The 15,039-nt window shown below is 37.0% G+C and overlaps 1 protein-coding gene across 1 annotated transcript; it reads right to left on the bottom strand.

The window, feature by feature from the left end:
* Window positions 1-663: 663 nt before the first annotated feature.
* LOC108991964 lies at window positions 664-2,197 on the bottom strand. The gene is made up of 4 exons (XM_018966393.2): window positions 1,900-2,197; window positions 1,648-1,778; window positions 1,242-1,553; window positions 664-1,113 (listed from the first exon to the last, which is right to left on the bottom strand). Exons 1-4 carry the CDS (start codon window positions 2,195-2,197, stop codon window positions 664-666), a joined length of 1,191 nt encoding a protein of 396 aa, XP_018821938.2.
* Window positions 2,198-15,039: the final 12,842 nt, after the last annotated feature.

Below are 15,039 nucleotides of genomic sequence, written 5' to 3'. Positions count from 1 at the left end.
CTCTGTACATTCCATTAAGCATCACCGAGAAATTACAATTATGTACACAATTTTTCAGATTAAACACAAATTGATCTGAAAAACTATAAGCATTTACGGCCTCCCATAGAAAATTCCATTCCAGCATATCATATGCCTTCATCATATCTAATTTCAGCATTATTTTCCCTCCCCTCTTCTTCCTATTTAGATTACGCAGTACTTCTTGTGCCAACAATGCATTCTCAAAAATACTACGCCCCTTAACAAACGCACCTTGTTCTTCTGAAATAATGCTAGATAATAATGGCCTCATTCTTCCAACTATAATTTTTTAAAAGCACTTATAAATTACCAAACATAGGCTAATCGGCCGGAATTTAGCAAAAATATCCGGATTATTTGTTTTAGGAATAAGGACTAAAAAAGTTGAAGTATAATATGGACCCAACGGAACGCCTGAAAAAAAACTCATTGGCCACGATAAGAACATCCTCACCAACAGTATCCTAACATGAGATAAAAAAACTGGACCCAAACCCATCAGGCCCAGAACTACTATCTTCCGGAATGGACTTCATACCTGCTAACGTTTCCTCCATGACCAAAGCCTTAACCAGAAAAGAATTATCCTCCTCCATAATAGTCGGTTGTACAAGCTGACATATTTCATCTTTAGCATTTTTATGACCTCTGGAAAAACTCTACGGCTCCATCATGCACCTCAACGGGGGACTGAAGCACCTGCCCATCTTGCATTTCCATTTGTCCTATCCACTCTTTCTGTCTATGATTCCTGGCCATACCATGAAAAAATCTGGTATTCGCATCCGTTTCCTTTATCCATTTTGACTTCGCCTTTTGAGCCATGAATATTTCTTCTTGATACAGCCAGTCATGCAGACCTTTTTTAGCTTCCTGCAACAATTTGTCATCCTCTGCATCACCCGACTGTATTACCTTGCCTTCCAATAGAATTATCCGATCTTCCCCCCGTGTAATATTCTGAAAGATATTGCCGAACGAATTGCGATTCCACTCCTTTGGAGTATGCTTCAGACGCTTCAACTTGGCAGCCAAGTTCAAAAGCCCATCGAACTTTGTAGGTTCTCCCAACTCTTTGCAACCACATTTCTGAACTGTGTATGTGTATTCCACATATGTTGAAAGAAAAAAGGCCTTGGTCCATAAAACTGTCTAGAATTTGAAATTTTAACGAGTAGCGGACAATGGTCCGAGGTGTTTCTAGCCAAAATAAAAACCTTCGTTGCAGGGTACCTCCGAATGAATTCTTGATTAACAATTACCCGATCTAGCTTAGCCCATATTCGACCTCTTCCTTCTTGCCCATTACACCATGAGAATCTTGAACCCTCTTCTTGAATCTCCATAAACCCACAATTCATTATGCTACTATTAAAATCATCATCAACTCTCTGAGGCTTTAAAAGACCCCCAACTTTTTCATGATTATATCGGATAACATTAAAATCACCCCAACCACCCACAGGATGTCCTACCTCTAAACTGTTTCTTATTCTCTCCACAGTTGCATTCGCCCAGATTGGAAGCAGCTTGCATAGATAAATGTTATTAACATCTCACTCGCACCTTTTTATACAACCTAGAAACCTATTGCTTAGAGCTGGAAACAATTTGCATATAAACATCCTTCTGCCAGAAGACCCAAATCTTGCCTTCTTGTTGATAATTAGTCATAAAGTTATCAAACTTCAATTTCCTCGCCCATTTCTTAATTTGACGTTCAGCTGCAAACGGTTCCAAAATGGCCGAGACATCTGGTTTTGTCTCAAAAATATGCTTCTGTAATTGTAAATATGAACTACCCAACCGCCTCACATTCCAAGCTAAGATATTATCTGACATATCAAACCTATTTGGCGGACCGAGTGAGCATACCTGATGTTGCAACTACAAATTTTTTCTTCTTTTTTAACTTTATAATTGGCAAGTCTATTCCATATTCTGTCTCCACTACTACAGTCTCTACATTTTCAACCCCGTCAACATCCTTTCCTTCCTTAAATAACGACCCTTGCCCCATAATCACATCGGTTTCTACTTCTAAGGAGTCACAGTTGCCATTTGCCACATTTAGATTCACAGCCATTTCCGCATCAGTTTCTGTATCCTGTATATTGTCTGTACCAACATTCAGCTTATGCGCTTGCTCCTCTGTCTGCACCTGTGGTTCCATCCCACACCCCCTTCCAGGATCACCATCTACTACAAGGTCTTATATCCTCTCTAATTCTGCATCCACAATTTCTTCCAATAACAAATTTGTACATCCCCTTGTGTAACCCTCAGTTCCTCAGGTACATTAACCAGTTCCTGATCCACTTCCACATTCATTTCCCTGACACTCGGCTATGTCGTTCCTCCCTTAGAACATTGCAGACTGTTACCTTCATGATGATGCACCGGTTGGTCATCCGCTGCTAAGGATGACATCATTACCCCGTCTTGCATTGCATAAAAGACCAATTGCTCTACATTCTTTTCCTCCGTTTCTTGCAAATTAATATGATTATTTTTATTCATTGATTTCCACACCAGCTTTTTTTTTCTCATATCATTTCATATCCTCACGACCCTGAGGCACACTCCTTTTTTTTATTTCCTACATGTAATCTTTCCCTTCTACATGTACTATTCGAATGCCTTGTTAACGACACGTCGAGCAATATGCCGGAAGTGTTTCAAGTATCACTTCTTGAAAATGGCTTCCCAATTTATTTAGAAGACCAATCCAAAAATAATGCATATGCTCTTTAGAAATATCCATCTCCACACACATTCTTGCTCCCTCTAGCCGTGATACGCAAGCCGTTGTATTATTTCTTTTTAAATAGTTACCATATGGGCCTGCAAAGATCTTCAACATAGACTCATGAAAGAAATGAGGCTAGAGCCCTGGTAAGAAAATCCACACCGGTGCTAATGGAGATTCCTCATACTCATTAAAAGAGGGTGTTCAGTGAAATATTTTATACGGTACATTTGCAATATCCATCACTTCCCTAGACATAGCAGTAACAAAATCCGATTCATTCGTCACTCACACCAAAACATTTCGAACCCTCCTCATAGCACCAACAAATGGCATTGAGGACACTCCCCAACGATTCTTAATGTATCCCCGAATAGCATCCAGAGAAGGTCAACGTCTTTGGAATGTTAACACCACTAAGAAATGAAATGGAGCCGTCGTTCGTGTGATCTCTTACTTGTTGAAAACGAAGCGCAAATCTCCCTCGATCAGCTTTGCTTGACGCATGGGAAACTCGACCTCTGGCATAGGTAAAGGCCGTGACGATACAATCTCTGCAAGTGACCTCGCTGTGGTGGCCGAGGATCCAGTCGCCATAGCGACCAAGGCACAATCTTGAAAGATCAACTAATCTTTGAAAAAAATTTCAGATTCTTGAAATGTTTTTTGAATTCTTGGAGGAATTCTTTTGAATTCTTTTGTTAAGTGGGGGGCAATATTTTTCTAAGAAATAGAATTCTTTCTTGCATTTAATTTAGAACATGTATTATAGGGCAATTGTGATCACTTTGATATGCAACACTAACTGCATACACACGAGCTTCATACTTATTGGAGTCACACTACATATAGTGATTACTTAAGGAGAAAAAAGACACTTTGAAAATTGGTTGTGAGGATGAGTAAATAATAAATAGGTAGTGAGCTTTTATCATTTTCCAGCAAGATCTCTCACTTCATTGATGTGTGTGTGTGTGTGTGTGTGTGTGTGTGTGTGTGTAGTATTAAAATAACAGTCAATGTGAGGGATTGCTGCACAATTTAGGTGAATTAATTATATCTTACAGTTATATATACATATATTATATGCAAGTGTAACTATATATAATGCAGCATTCCCTCACATATATTATATATATGTGAGAGGGGTTGTTGCACTATTTAGGTGAACTATACACAAGCTATACTTCATCTTTGTAACTATATGAAGTATAGCTTAGGTATAGTTCATCTCTGTTTTTGTGCATTTTTTGGAAAACCATTTCCAATGAGTAAATTTCACCGGAAATACTTTTTTTTTGTCGATTTAACTTATTTGCAGCAAATTTTAATCACCAGAAATAATCTACTTCGACGACGATAATCGCTGGGACTACATAATAGCGACGATAATTTTTAATCGTTGGAAAAAATAACGAGTCTTTTGTGGAGATTTTACAACCTTTTGCGATGATATATATCATCGCAATTGACTTTTCTCAATGATTTAATGGTAAATGGAAAGGCCATTTCTGTCAATTTTTAGGATAGTTACAACGCACAAAAATCGTCCTATTTGTCAAAAATGCAGCGAATTAAAAATCGTCAAAAATGCACAAATGCAGCGATTAATAGGGGTATTTGCAACAATTTTGAGCGCTGAAAAATACCTGATTTCTTGTAGTGCTAGTAAATATTCCTCATAACATATGAAACTTGGCATGCATGGAACTCCCATCACAACTTACCGACACAATAGGACTCAAGTATATGCGTGGAGGATTACAGCTATCTCTACTTTAAACCTTCTCCAAAACAGAATCGTTTTATCCTTACGACCACATGACAATACTACTCTAAAATAATTGTCACAAGTATATTCCCTAAGACTAAATGTAGGATCTCAATATGCATGGGTCTTAGCACAAAGTGCGGCCAATGCCTTTAATCCATGAAAGCAAGATTTCACATAATTTGGAACTTAATTTATTGCATTGAAATTTCAAATGTAAGCTATAGATGTTTGCTATAGAAAATTATTTATTTATTCCATTAAAGGATATTAAGCTATAGTTTCATTAAAATATGTTGTTTTTCATTACATTAAATGGTGATAAAAATCATAAATGGCCCTCAGCATTAGGACTGTTCATCCGGGTTTCGGCCCGGGAACCCGGGTATACCCAGACCGGAATCCAGATTTCAAACCCAGGCCGAAACCCGGACCAGGTCATCCTGGGTCAAGCCCGAGTCGGAACCCGGATGAATCCAGGTTTTTAAAAACCCGGATTCTATGGTTAAACCTAGTTTTTTTTTTTTTTTTTAAATAAAGGCCTACTTGTTTTGAACAGTTTTTCATAAAATAAATGTTGATATAGCATTCAAACTCTATTTGTTTAATTTTATAAAATAAATGCTTTCAATGAGTATGTTAACATTGTCGACAATAATAAAAATATATGAAAATGGAAAGCTAAATTTTATGTAAAAAAATTACTAAAGTTAGAAACAACTAATTACCTAAATGCATCTAAGAAAAAGAAATATGATATTTAAAATGCATGCAACACAATACAATTCACTACATATTACATTATTTGGTATTTATACATTACATTACATTACAAAATACAAAATTACAATAAATGAATTATAAATCAATAACATGTTCTTCCATTAGCAATTTGCATTCTTGTATTTCAACTATGGCTCTTTGTTAGGATCCAGATCTGAATACAGGAAAAAAAAAAAAAAAAGGTAAAACCACAAGAGATTGCCACATTCAACATATTTTTACCTGCACATGTTGAATCAAACAAACTATGTTGTTTGATAATATCTAATACCTATTGTGATTCTGTGAATAGATTAACAATCTTATCAGACTGAACAACACTGCTTTGTAATACACAATATAAGTGATCAAAAGTTTATAACTATAAAGGTAGCTTCTTTAAAGTTTGGCACACAATAGTAGACAGATCTATTCTATTGATTAGAGTCTCTGGATATTTTAAAAAAAAAATTTGAAGCAGTACCTTGTTTCTATCGGCAGTAGACTTCAGTTCAGATAGCACATAATTCTTGAACTGATCAAGGGAACAGAGCTCAGTGAATGAACTCATGTGACCATTTGAATATGCCCACTTTTTGGTGTTTTCTTCATGTGGTACAACTACTGCAACCAACATTGACTTAAAGTTGTTCCAATAGACCCAAATCTTCAAAGCAATGGGACTATTATCGAATAAATGGCTTGTTACCCATATATATATATATATATATATATATAAATCTAATGACTAAAAATAAAGAACTGGAAAATTAGCTCACATCTTCAATAATTGGACTGATACCATAAACATTTTCCAATTACTCTAGCACAATATACTCTCCATGAGAAAGTTTTATAAGGTTCTTTTTTCGATCAATAATCTTAATAACTCAAGAACACCATTATTTAATCACAAAGCGCATCACATTAGACAGGACTTTAATGAGAATAACAATGATCAAGAAAAATTACCGCTTTTTAATCAGGGCCATTGGCTTTCGCTTCAATCCCCTCTGAAATCTGTAACGCCAACAACCAATACACAGAAATCAGACCAATTTTCAACCTTAACACAAAGGACCCACGAAAATTTTAGAACCATATCCTTAGATCCTTTGCAAAAGTTATAAAATATACCTTCTACATCCAAATCTATTGCATCCTTCAACATTCACAATATGCATCAAAATCTATATCTCCACGAGTCTATAAAACTCTATTCACCACCAATCACAACTAACAAAATAATAATAACAAAGAATCTAAGCTAAACAAAAATCTAACAAAACACTACTCACGCACTACCACAACATAACAGGTTATAGATCTGGGCTACGAAATAAAACCCAAAAAGAAAAGAGCAGATTTAGCCAAATGACAACCTCTGCTAGTCACCAACGACGATGGCTAGGGTTTTGGCTTCCCCAACACACTCTAGATACGAAAGAAACCTCCCCCTAAGAGAAGAGATCTAAATGCTCAAAAGAGAGAGAGAGAGAGAGGAACATACCGAGAGTAGCAAAAAGGCTTCTGTCTTCTATGGACGGTGGCCTCTGATAGCACCGGCGACGATGGTTGTGGTTTTGACACTCGGTAGAGAGAGAGAAGGAGACAGAAAGAATAAAGAGAGCAGAGAGAGAGAGAAGTTAGACAGATAAGAGAAGAGAAGAGAAGAGAGAAGACTTTGGCCTGAACTTTGGGCAAGAGAGAGAGATCGAGAGCTAGGGTTTCCGTTTAACACTTTGGGAGAGAGAGAGAGAGAGAGATGGAGAGCTAGGGAATCGCGGGAAAGGGTTTGGAGTCTGGTCTTTGAGAGAGAGCGAGAGTGAGAGAAAGGGAGAGAGGAGATAGCACAGAAGATTGAAGAATAGGGTTTTTTTTTTTTAATATATATATATATATATATATAACCCGGGTACCAGATTTTAAATCCGGAACCCGGTTTCATAACCGGATCCGGCCCGGATTAATCCTGATTTTTCGGTCCGGAATCCGGATATCTGGGTTTCGGATCGGCCCAAATGAACAGTCTTACTCAGCATGGTTACATGACCTCGTGAATTTGAGAATCGAAAGGTCACAATCGTTTCCACTTAGGAAGTGAAACTCAATATCTATTAGGAATCTCTTGCTTCGTAGTTAATTAAGACATTCCCATACATTTCCCCATTGACTAACCACCTATGTTTGATACATGTCTCTCTCTCTCTCTCTCTCTCTCTCTCTCTCTCTCTCTCTCTCTCTCTCTCTCTAGAATTTCTCTCCACCTCCCTAAAAGTCCAAAAGCCTCCTCTCTGGTTTAGGGAGGGAGGGAGGATTTGCTCATCACTCATCTCTCATTCTACTCTCTATCTCCCCTTCTCCCACTACAGCAGATTTGAATTTTTGTGTCGGTTTAGAATTTGTGACAGTCAATTAACCATCACCAAAGATAACCTCTAGCGGCGGTTTCTTTAAACATTAAGTATCGTCAACAATACGTTGTCGCTTTTTAGTTCAGTACGTTCGAACGTTTATTATTAGTTATTAGACATGCGAACGTAGATATTACGTTCAAACATATGTTTATACATACGGACAATTTTGAAGTTTGTTCGAACGTTATAAGATTTACGTGCGAACATACTGGTTTAAAATTAAATTTATATTGTCTAGACGAATTTCGTTTGAACGTTGCTAGAGACATGTGAATGTTACTACTAAATAGTTCGAATGTAATATCTTCTTGCTCGAACAACATGCTCTAATATTTGAACGTATATGCTTAGGGTTCAAAAGTTTGTATATATGAATTTAAATTTGTAGATTTAAATATCCACACCAAATGAAAGAGCATAATATTAAAAAAATTACAATTTAAAAGATTTTTTGAGAACTAAAATACATAAACATGAACGAGGTTAATTGATATTGTTCATTACATAAAAATAACAAAAAATAACATGAAATTATAAACACAAAAGTCTAAAATGGTTCAGTAGAGCTTAGTATGCATTGTTTAAACATGTATGAAATTTATTTGACAACCTATTGACCTTTTCGTTTAGGATATCTAAACAATGGCCAATTGAGGACATAGTGTCCTCTACTGTTGCCCGAAAATACCCAACATGTCGGTCAATGTGTGCAGTAATATCTAACACAATTGCATCGACCCAAGTAGGTCGTGCATCGCTTGTAGCTCCACCCATCAACTCCCCACTAGTACTCCCACTGTGAGTAGCATGCCCTTTTGCCTATCCAAGGCTCTACCGTTGTGAGGTCATGTCAAATGGGCTCATCTAGCCCGCCACTCCTCAGCTCAGGGTGCCACTCCCTGCTATATTAGCAATCGAGTAATGATCACTCCATATGGAAGGTTGTCGGTGGAGATGACACTGGCCTTGTAGTGGATCCTTGCAAATATCCACAATGGCAAGTCAATAGGTTCTCCATGTGCCAAGCGTAGAAGGAACTGCGCACAAGTCTGATTGAAGGTGGCCTTATGTGCCACAGGATCTGCAATTACTACAACTATGAGTTGCACCATCCTGAAAAATGGCAGTAATGTGTTCTGGTGGAAGATTTCTTCCTCTCGAATGGGGAGTTGTATCTCCCTGTGAGACTGAAAAATTTCTGAGACTATGTCCCATCACCATTCGACCGATCTACATCGCTGCCTATTGGATCGGCCTTGGTAGGGCTAGCAGATGATCCTGATGTCCCAACATCCGGTGCGTCCTTGGCCTAATCCACTGTAGTCAACGACTCATATACTTGAGGGATCCCAAGTAGGCTGGCAAAGACGTCCACCGATATCTAAAACCCAACACCCCGTACAGATACGGTGTGAGTATCTTCAACCTGTGGCATGTCCTGCATATGCATGTACAACTCATGCACCATGGATGAGTATATATTCCCCGTCAATGTGCATATGCTAGTCTACCTCCTGGCAACAAAGAGGGACCTCAAACCCCTCCCCTCCTAGTTCATTATGTCGAACTCGTCGATCATGATCTCACGCTTGGCCATAAAAGTTTGAACTCCAACCTGTGAGACATCCAGGGTTCCTTCCCTACCCTATTTCCTAGTTGTAAGCTAATGAGACATATCCTACAAAAAAAAACATAAATAAATTTGTTACTCATTTCATTAAATTTAAATGTGTTCTACTAATGAAGAACCTGATTGAGAAAATCCCGAACACATTTGAACGTATGTTGCAACCATGTCATATTAAAGTTTGAACGTATAAGTGTACACACGAACATGAGTTGCTAACATTCGAATTACAAGGTTATATGCAAACGTGAAAACTCAGTGCGCACGTAATGCAAGACATTCGAACATCCATATGTCATTGTTCAACTCTTAATAGTGTTACAATTTGAACAATGATTCCTAACATGAATTACCTTCGCACATCATTGTTATGTTAGAGCAACCAATTATAATGTTCAGACTATACTCCAACATATAGTTTGAACTATATTTATGTTTGAACCTTACTTTAAATGTTCGTACACCAAAGATTCATGAAGTTCTTCCTCATATAAAAATGTGCGAACGTATATACTTCATATCCACGATAGCCATTTTGAGGAAATAAAATGATTTTCATAAAATAAAATCCACTAAAGTTCACTAGTTTGCGCTTCTAAGCCTGGCCCCCTGTTCGTAATCATCATCCTCACCTGGGTGGTTAAAAATATGAAATAAAAATAAAATGAGTCGAAAACTCAGTAAGAAACTCAAACTAAACATAATAAAATTAAGATTTTCATAAAAGTTTTCATGTTGAGAATTAACAATCATATCTAATCATACTAGTGTTTATGTTATGCATGACTTGCCTTGAGTTATCTGAATTAATTGACTGATCTGACTGCTCTAACTTATCTGATTGGCCAACACACTTAACCTTGTGTGTATGATTGTGTATCGGCCCCATATCCAATGGTCGCAAGGGGAGCTGGTAAGGTAGTATTCTGGCATACTACGACGGACCACACTTGAGTCTGTGGCTTGCACATCCACTCTAAATCAGCAATGGTACCATACATCTAAATGGTCATCTGATTAAACTGATATTATCTTATCTTGCACTTGAATTTAAGAAAGCTTACGTGTTTTATGGATATAAGTTGCATAACATACATATTAATATAAATAAATGTAAAATGTTGAATCTGAATATGGTGCAAAAAATTAACATGATCGTATGCCATTCTGAATGGCATCCTTGCATAAATCAAGACATGCATGGTACATAAAAAGTGGCTATCAAAGAACTAGCTTTAATAATAATCTATCTAAACTAACCAACATATGCTAATCATAATTTCTGCTAATCTAGGATGTCACTCTGTGGCTTGTCACCTATACAAAATATTAAACGTTACTAAATCTATCTAGAAAAACATGTCCTAATATCCCACTTACTTAAATTTATGCTATGAGACCCCAAAAATTTAGTGTGTTTTATTTTATTTTATCTTATTTTATTGTGTTTTATTATTTTCTTTAAGGGCTTTTTTATGAGCCCAATTGGATAGTTGTGGATTTTTGAGTTGTGTAGGTATTGTGGGCCAATTTTTAGGCCTAAAAGAGATTAGAACTAGGCCTAGCCTGTGGGCTAGCTGGCAGCCTAGCCCCCTCCTTCAAAACAGTGTCTTTTAGTGGCTTGAGGAAGTGAAACATTTTCCCCCTGGAATGATGCCGTTTTGGCTTGTTGGGTGAAAAACCCTAGATTTTTCTTCCTTCTTCCCTTGGCAACGCACCCCTCTTTTTTCTTTCCTTTCTTTTTTTTTTTTTTTCTTTCTTCTTCTTTTTTCCTTCCTTCTCCCACCCCCGTGACCTACATCATCGTCCCTCACCGCCAGTCTTGTTTTGCCAAGTGTTCGTCGCAGAGCACCAACTCCACCATCCACTGTCCCACCTTTCTTCTTCCTCAATCTGAGCGCCCCTTTTCTCTGGCCAGACCCCACGACCTCTACTCCCGAGCCGTTTCGGCCATGGAAATGGCATGCCACTGTTGGTGGCCACTCATCGCAACCCCAAACGTAGCCGCAGCTGCGATTGCCAAGAATCACCCATTCGACTATAAATAGGCTAAGCTTCTCCTTCAAATCGTCCCTCAAATGATCTCTCCTTCCCACAAATTGAGTTCTAGCATCTCCCTCACCCTCAGATTTACCTCCCAAAACCTCTAGGAATAGTTTTTCCCTAGCGCCATTGTGAACTACCACTCCTAGCTGTGTTTTAGTGGTTGTGCAACCACCTCTGAGTGCTCACCTACCCTTTCCCACATCCCGTTCACTGAGTTCCACCCAACCGATGAGCTAAAGCTCACCGTAGCCGCTACCTAGCCGCACTCCACCTTTCCTCACCGCGAAAATCCTCACATTCACCCACTAGCACGTCAGATTTGCCACCCCTTTGAGAGAAACCCCACATGTAGCCCTTTGTTCTACCAAATCTCTGCCACCTTGATCTACTGCTGCCCTACCGCCGCTCCGCCACTCTTGGCTCCACCTCAGTAAGCTATCTACCCTTTGTTTCGTATTCAATCGCAGGACACCATAAACCATAACACACAATCATCCAGAATATTTACCTTCCGTGTCGTAAGTAACTCGCCAGCATAACCCTAGAACTTTTAACATCGAATTATTGCTAACTTTGTTGTAGTCTGGTTGTGTTTAAGAAGGGACATGGGCCCAAGGAAGTGTTGGGATTATTTGACGTAGTTGTTGTCAGAATTTGGGCCAAGGGCTGGATGGATGATGGGAAACGCGTGTAGTTAGGGTTGTGAAACTATGAATTTGTGACTGTTGTGTTATTGTGTGTGATTATTGCGTGCTATGCCATGCCATCCAATAAATTGCATGTCATGCATTTGCATATTACTGTTATTGATATATGCCTTGATTTATTCAACTATGCTATGTTCTATGTTATGCTATGTAATGTAAAAAATGCGTTTTTGGTAAATATATTTTGTGTGGGTGCGTGCGTGTCACGTCCCCAAGTCGAGATGGAGCATTTTCTCGATGGAGCTCCTCTGGTCACTCGGAAGTGTGTAAAATTGAGTGACATCCCCTGAGTTGTTATCGGGCTACAGCAGGCTCGGCCAATATGGTAATGCTCTTGGTACGACTCCGGAGCCCCTCTGCTGGCGCGGGCTAGAGGATGTATGGTCAAGTTACGCACCGGGCACGGAGCTATGCATCGCTCATAACAAAGTCACACGCATGGTATTACTCGTGGTGTAATGAAGGGAGACAAGGTGTGCGAGTGGTCCCGAGGGGAGACCATGGTGTACACAGTAATAAATGGTTGTGGTTGGGTACAAAAGGGGTTTTGGCGTCAGTGGTTATAAGTATTGAGTTTTTGTGAAGGTGGTAAAAATGAATATTTTTGGGGTTATTGCTTCCATAATTGCTAAAGTTTGCTTGTATAATTTCATGGTTGAATTTCTTGGTTGTTGTTCTGTTGATTTATTTACTAAGATTGCGAAATCTCATTGTGGTATTCCTACCTACAGTTTCGTTTCATAGAATTGTAGACTTTGATTGAGACAAGGGATATGAGTAGAAGGGACCAGCCCCACTTGAGGAGTGATGGCCTAGGGCTTTTTTGCGTTTTGTTATTGGACCTCGTTTTCCATTCCTTTATTTCAGCCAGATGATTGTATTAACCTCTTGGAGGACTTTGTTTCGGATTATATCGATTTAAACTTTTTGGTACTTAGTTTTCGAGTGTCTTATATAATTTTTTTCCCGTTGCGTTAATTATGTTGTACATATGTTGCATGTTTGCACACACTTGCACATGATGATGGGGTGTATGACCTGTGTGGCATGATTCTTGTGTCACGACTTACACCAAATCACATGTGGGGTCGAGGGTGCCACACATATTGTAGAAAATAATCAAATAAATATTCTGTTCAATACGAAAATCAATGAATGCTAATATCTTAAATTATTTAAACACTAATAACATATTTCACCTTCAAATTATAATTTAGTAGAATACTTGGCTATATTCAATTTTGTTAAAATAATTCATGAAAACCTCAATTCTTAAAATAGGTATACTTTCTTATAATTTACATAATTATTCAATTTTACACGAAATCTAATAAATACTAATATCATTTAAATATTCTTAACATATTTTTTTATTTTCTAATTATAACTGTAATAGAACAAATTTTATCAAATCGAACGAAATAAACAACAACATTGGTTTCATAAACTAGACTACCCCGTTTGTATTCGAAACTCACTTCAATTTATCTTATATTATCATTATAACTTTCTCAAATTCTCATATAAAACATAATAAATAATTCAACTTTTTCAAATTTTAAAATAATAATAATATTAAAAATAATATTCTAACAATATTTTATTCAACTCATCTAAAATTATCTCAACTCATCTCTGAATCCAAACTGGTGTAATCACATTTAAAGTAGGATTAAACTCTTACTATTACTATTGAAATCTAGTTTTAAAAATTTAATACTTAATAACACAGTTTGGATTAAAACTGAGCCCAACTTAAACATCAAAGCCCAACTTAAAATCGGTCTTCTTAAATTATTATAATAATTATTCTTAAAATACAAAAAACCAAGCCCTTGCGAAAATTAAGCCCATCCCACGTAAATGAGAAAAGCTTAAAACAAATACTTCAAATGTAAGAGCGCAAACGTAATTATACCTAAAACAGTTGTTAAAGGATTAATAGGGCATATTTTTGTAAAAATTTAAATTTAAATACGTACGTGTTTTACGGAAAAGGGACTACAATCTGCACATGCTTTATGGAAACGCTGATAAGTAAATTTCAAGTGAGAGGAATAGCAAAGTCAAACCCACTTTTTAATTAATATGACAAGATTTACCTTTATCTATTCAAACTCAATCATTATATTAGATTATTCATTTATTATTTATATAATAATAAATAATATTAATTAAATTTTTTTAAGATTTTTAAATTATATATTTGTATCATATTTTACTATTCTATCAATTCTATGTTAATTAGTAATTATATCTAATTAAATTATTAGTTAAAAATCATATTTTTAATAGTAATTTAATGCTAATAATCACAAATGCAGTGATGTTCAATCGGACCAATCCATTTCATGAGGGTAGAGCAAAAAAGCACAAATGAAGAGAAGAAGAAAAAAAAAAAAAAAAAAACTCAAGGAAAAAGCAACAGATTTTGATAGAAAGAGGAAAATTCATTAGGAGAAAGACAGAATAATAGTAAATAATTGTTTTGGTCAAGCTATAGTGCACATCTAAATATGACTGAAGGCTTGGATTCACTGTAGCTGAAAGTTACTCTAAAATAAATTTGCCTAATCTAATGTAGCATATTTTCATGTCTTATTAGCCATTTGCGTGGCTTTATTTGGATTTGACTATTGCAAATGAGAATGCTTTGAAAAGAGATAAGGGTAAAATTATAATGACACCTAAAATTTACCTTAGCAATACACGAGTAACATGCTTGTGGAGTACTTGAAAGAATCATTTTTTACATAGAACCAACATTCCCTTGAGAGGAAAAGAGTAGTGCGATAGAGGCATACCATGCAAGAGGAACAGAGTCCGACAGAATGGTGGATGGGTTGAGAATCACAGTGGTTACTAGTCGAATTCCTCTATGGGTGATGGTGGGCTTTGAGAGAAGACAAACGCGACAGTGGTTGTTGCTATGGGTT

This window comes from Juglans regia, chromosome 1, assembly GCF_001411555.2.
Source record: "Juglans regia cultivar Chandler chromosome 1, Walnut 2.0, whole genome shotgun sequence".
NCBI lineage: Eukaryota > Viridiplantae > Streptophyta > Magnoliopsida > Fagales > Juglandaceae > Juglans > Juglans regia.
The sequence above is the reverse complement of the archived record's forward strand: the minus strand, read 5'-3'. Positions and strand labels throughout refer to the sequence as shown.

What these genes read in the sequence shown, in the direction of transcription:
- LOC108991964 (XM_018966393.2), bottom strand. Translation starts at nt 2,197, where the DNA reads ATGGAACCACAGGTGCAGACAGAGGAGCAAGCGCATAAGCTGAATGTT. An exon ending in ATTTGTAGTTGCAACATCAG is followed by an intron (nt 1,779 to 1,899) that starts GTATGCTCACTC and finishes AGACAAAACCAG; the next exon opens with ATGTCTCGGCCATTTTGGAA. An exon ending in GGAGGTACCCTGCAACGAAG is followed by an intron (nt 1,114 to 1,241) that starts GTTTTTATTTTG and finishes TACACAGTTCAG; the next exon opens with AAATGTGGTTGCAAAGAGTT.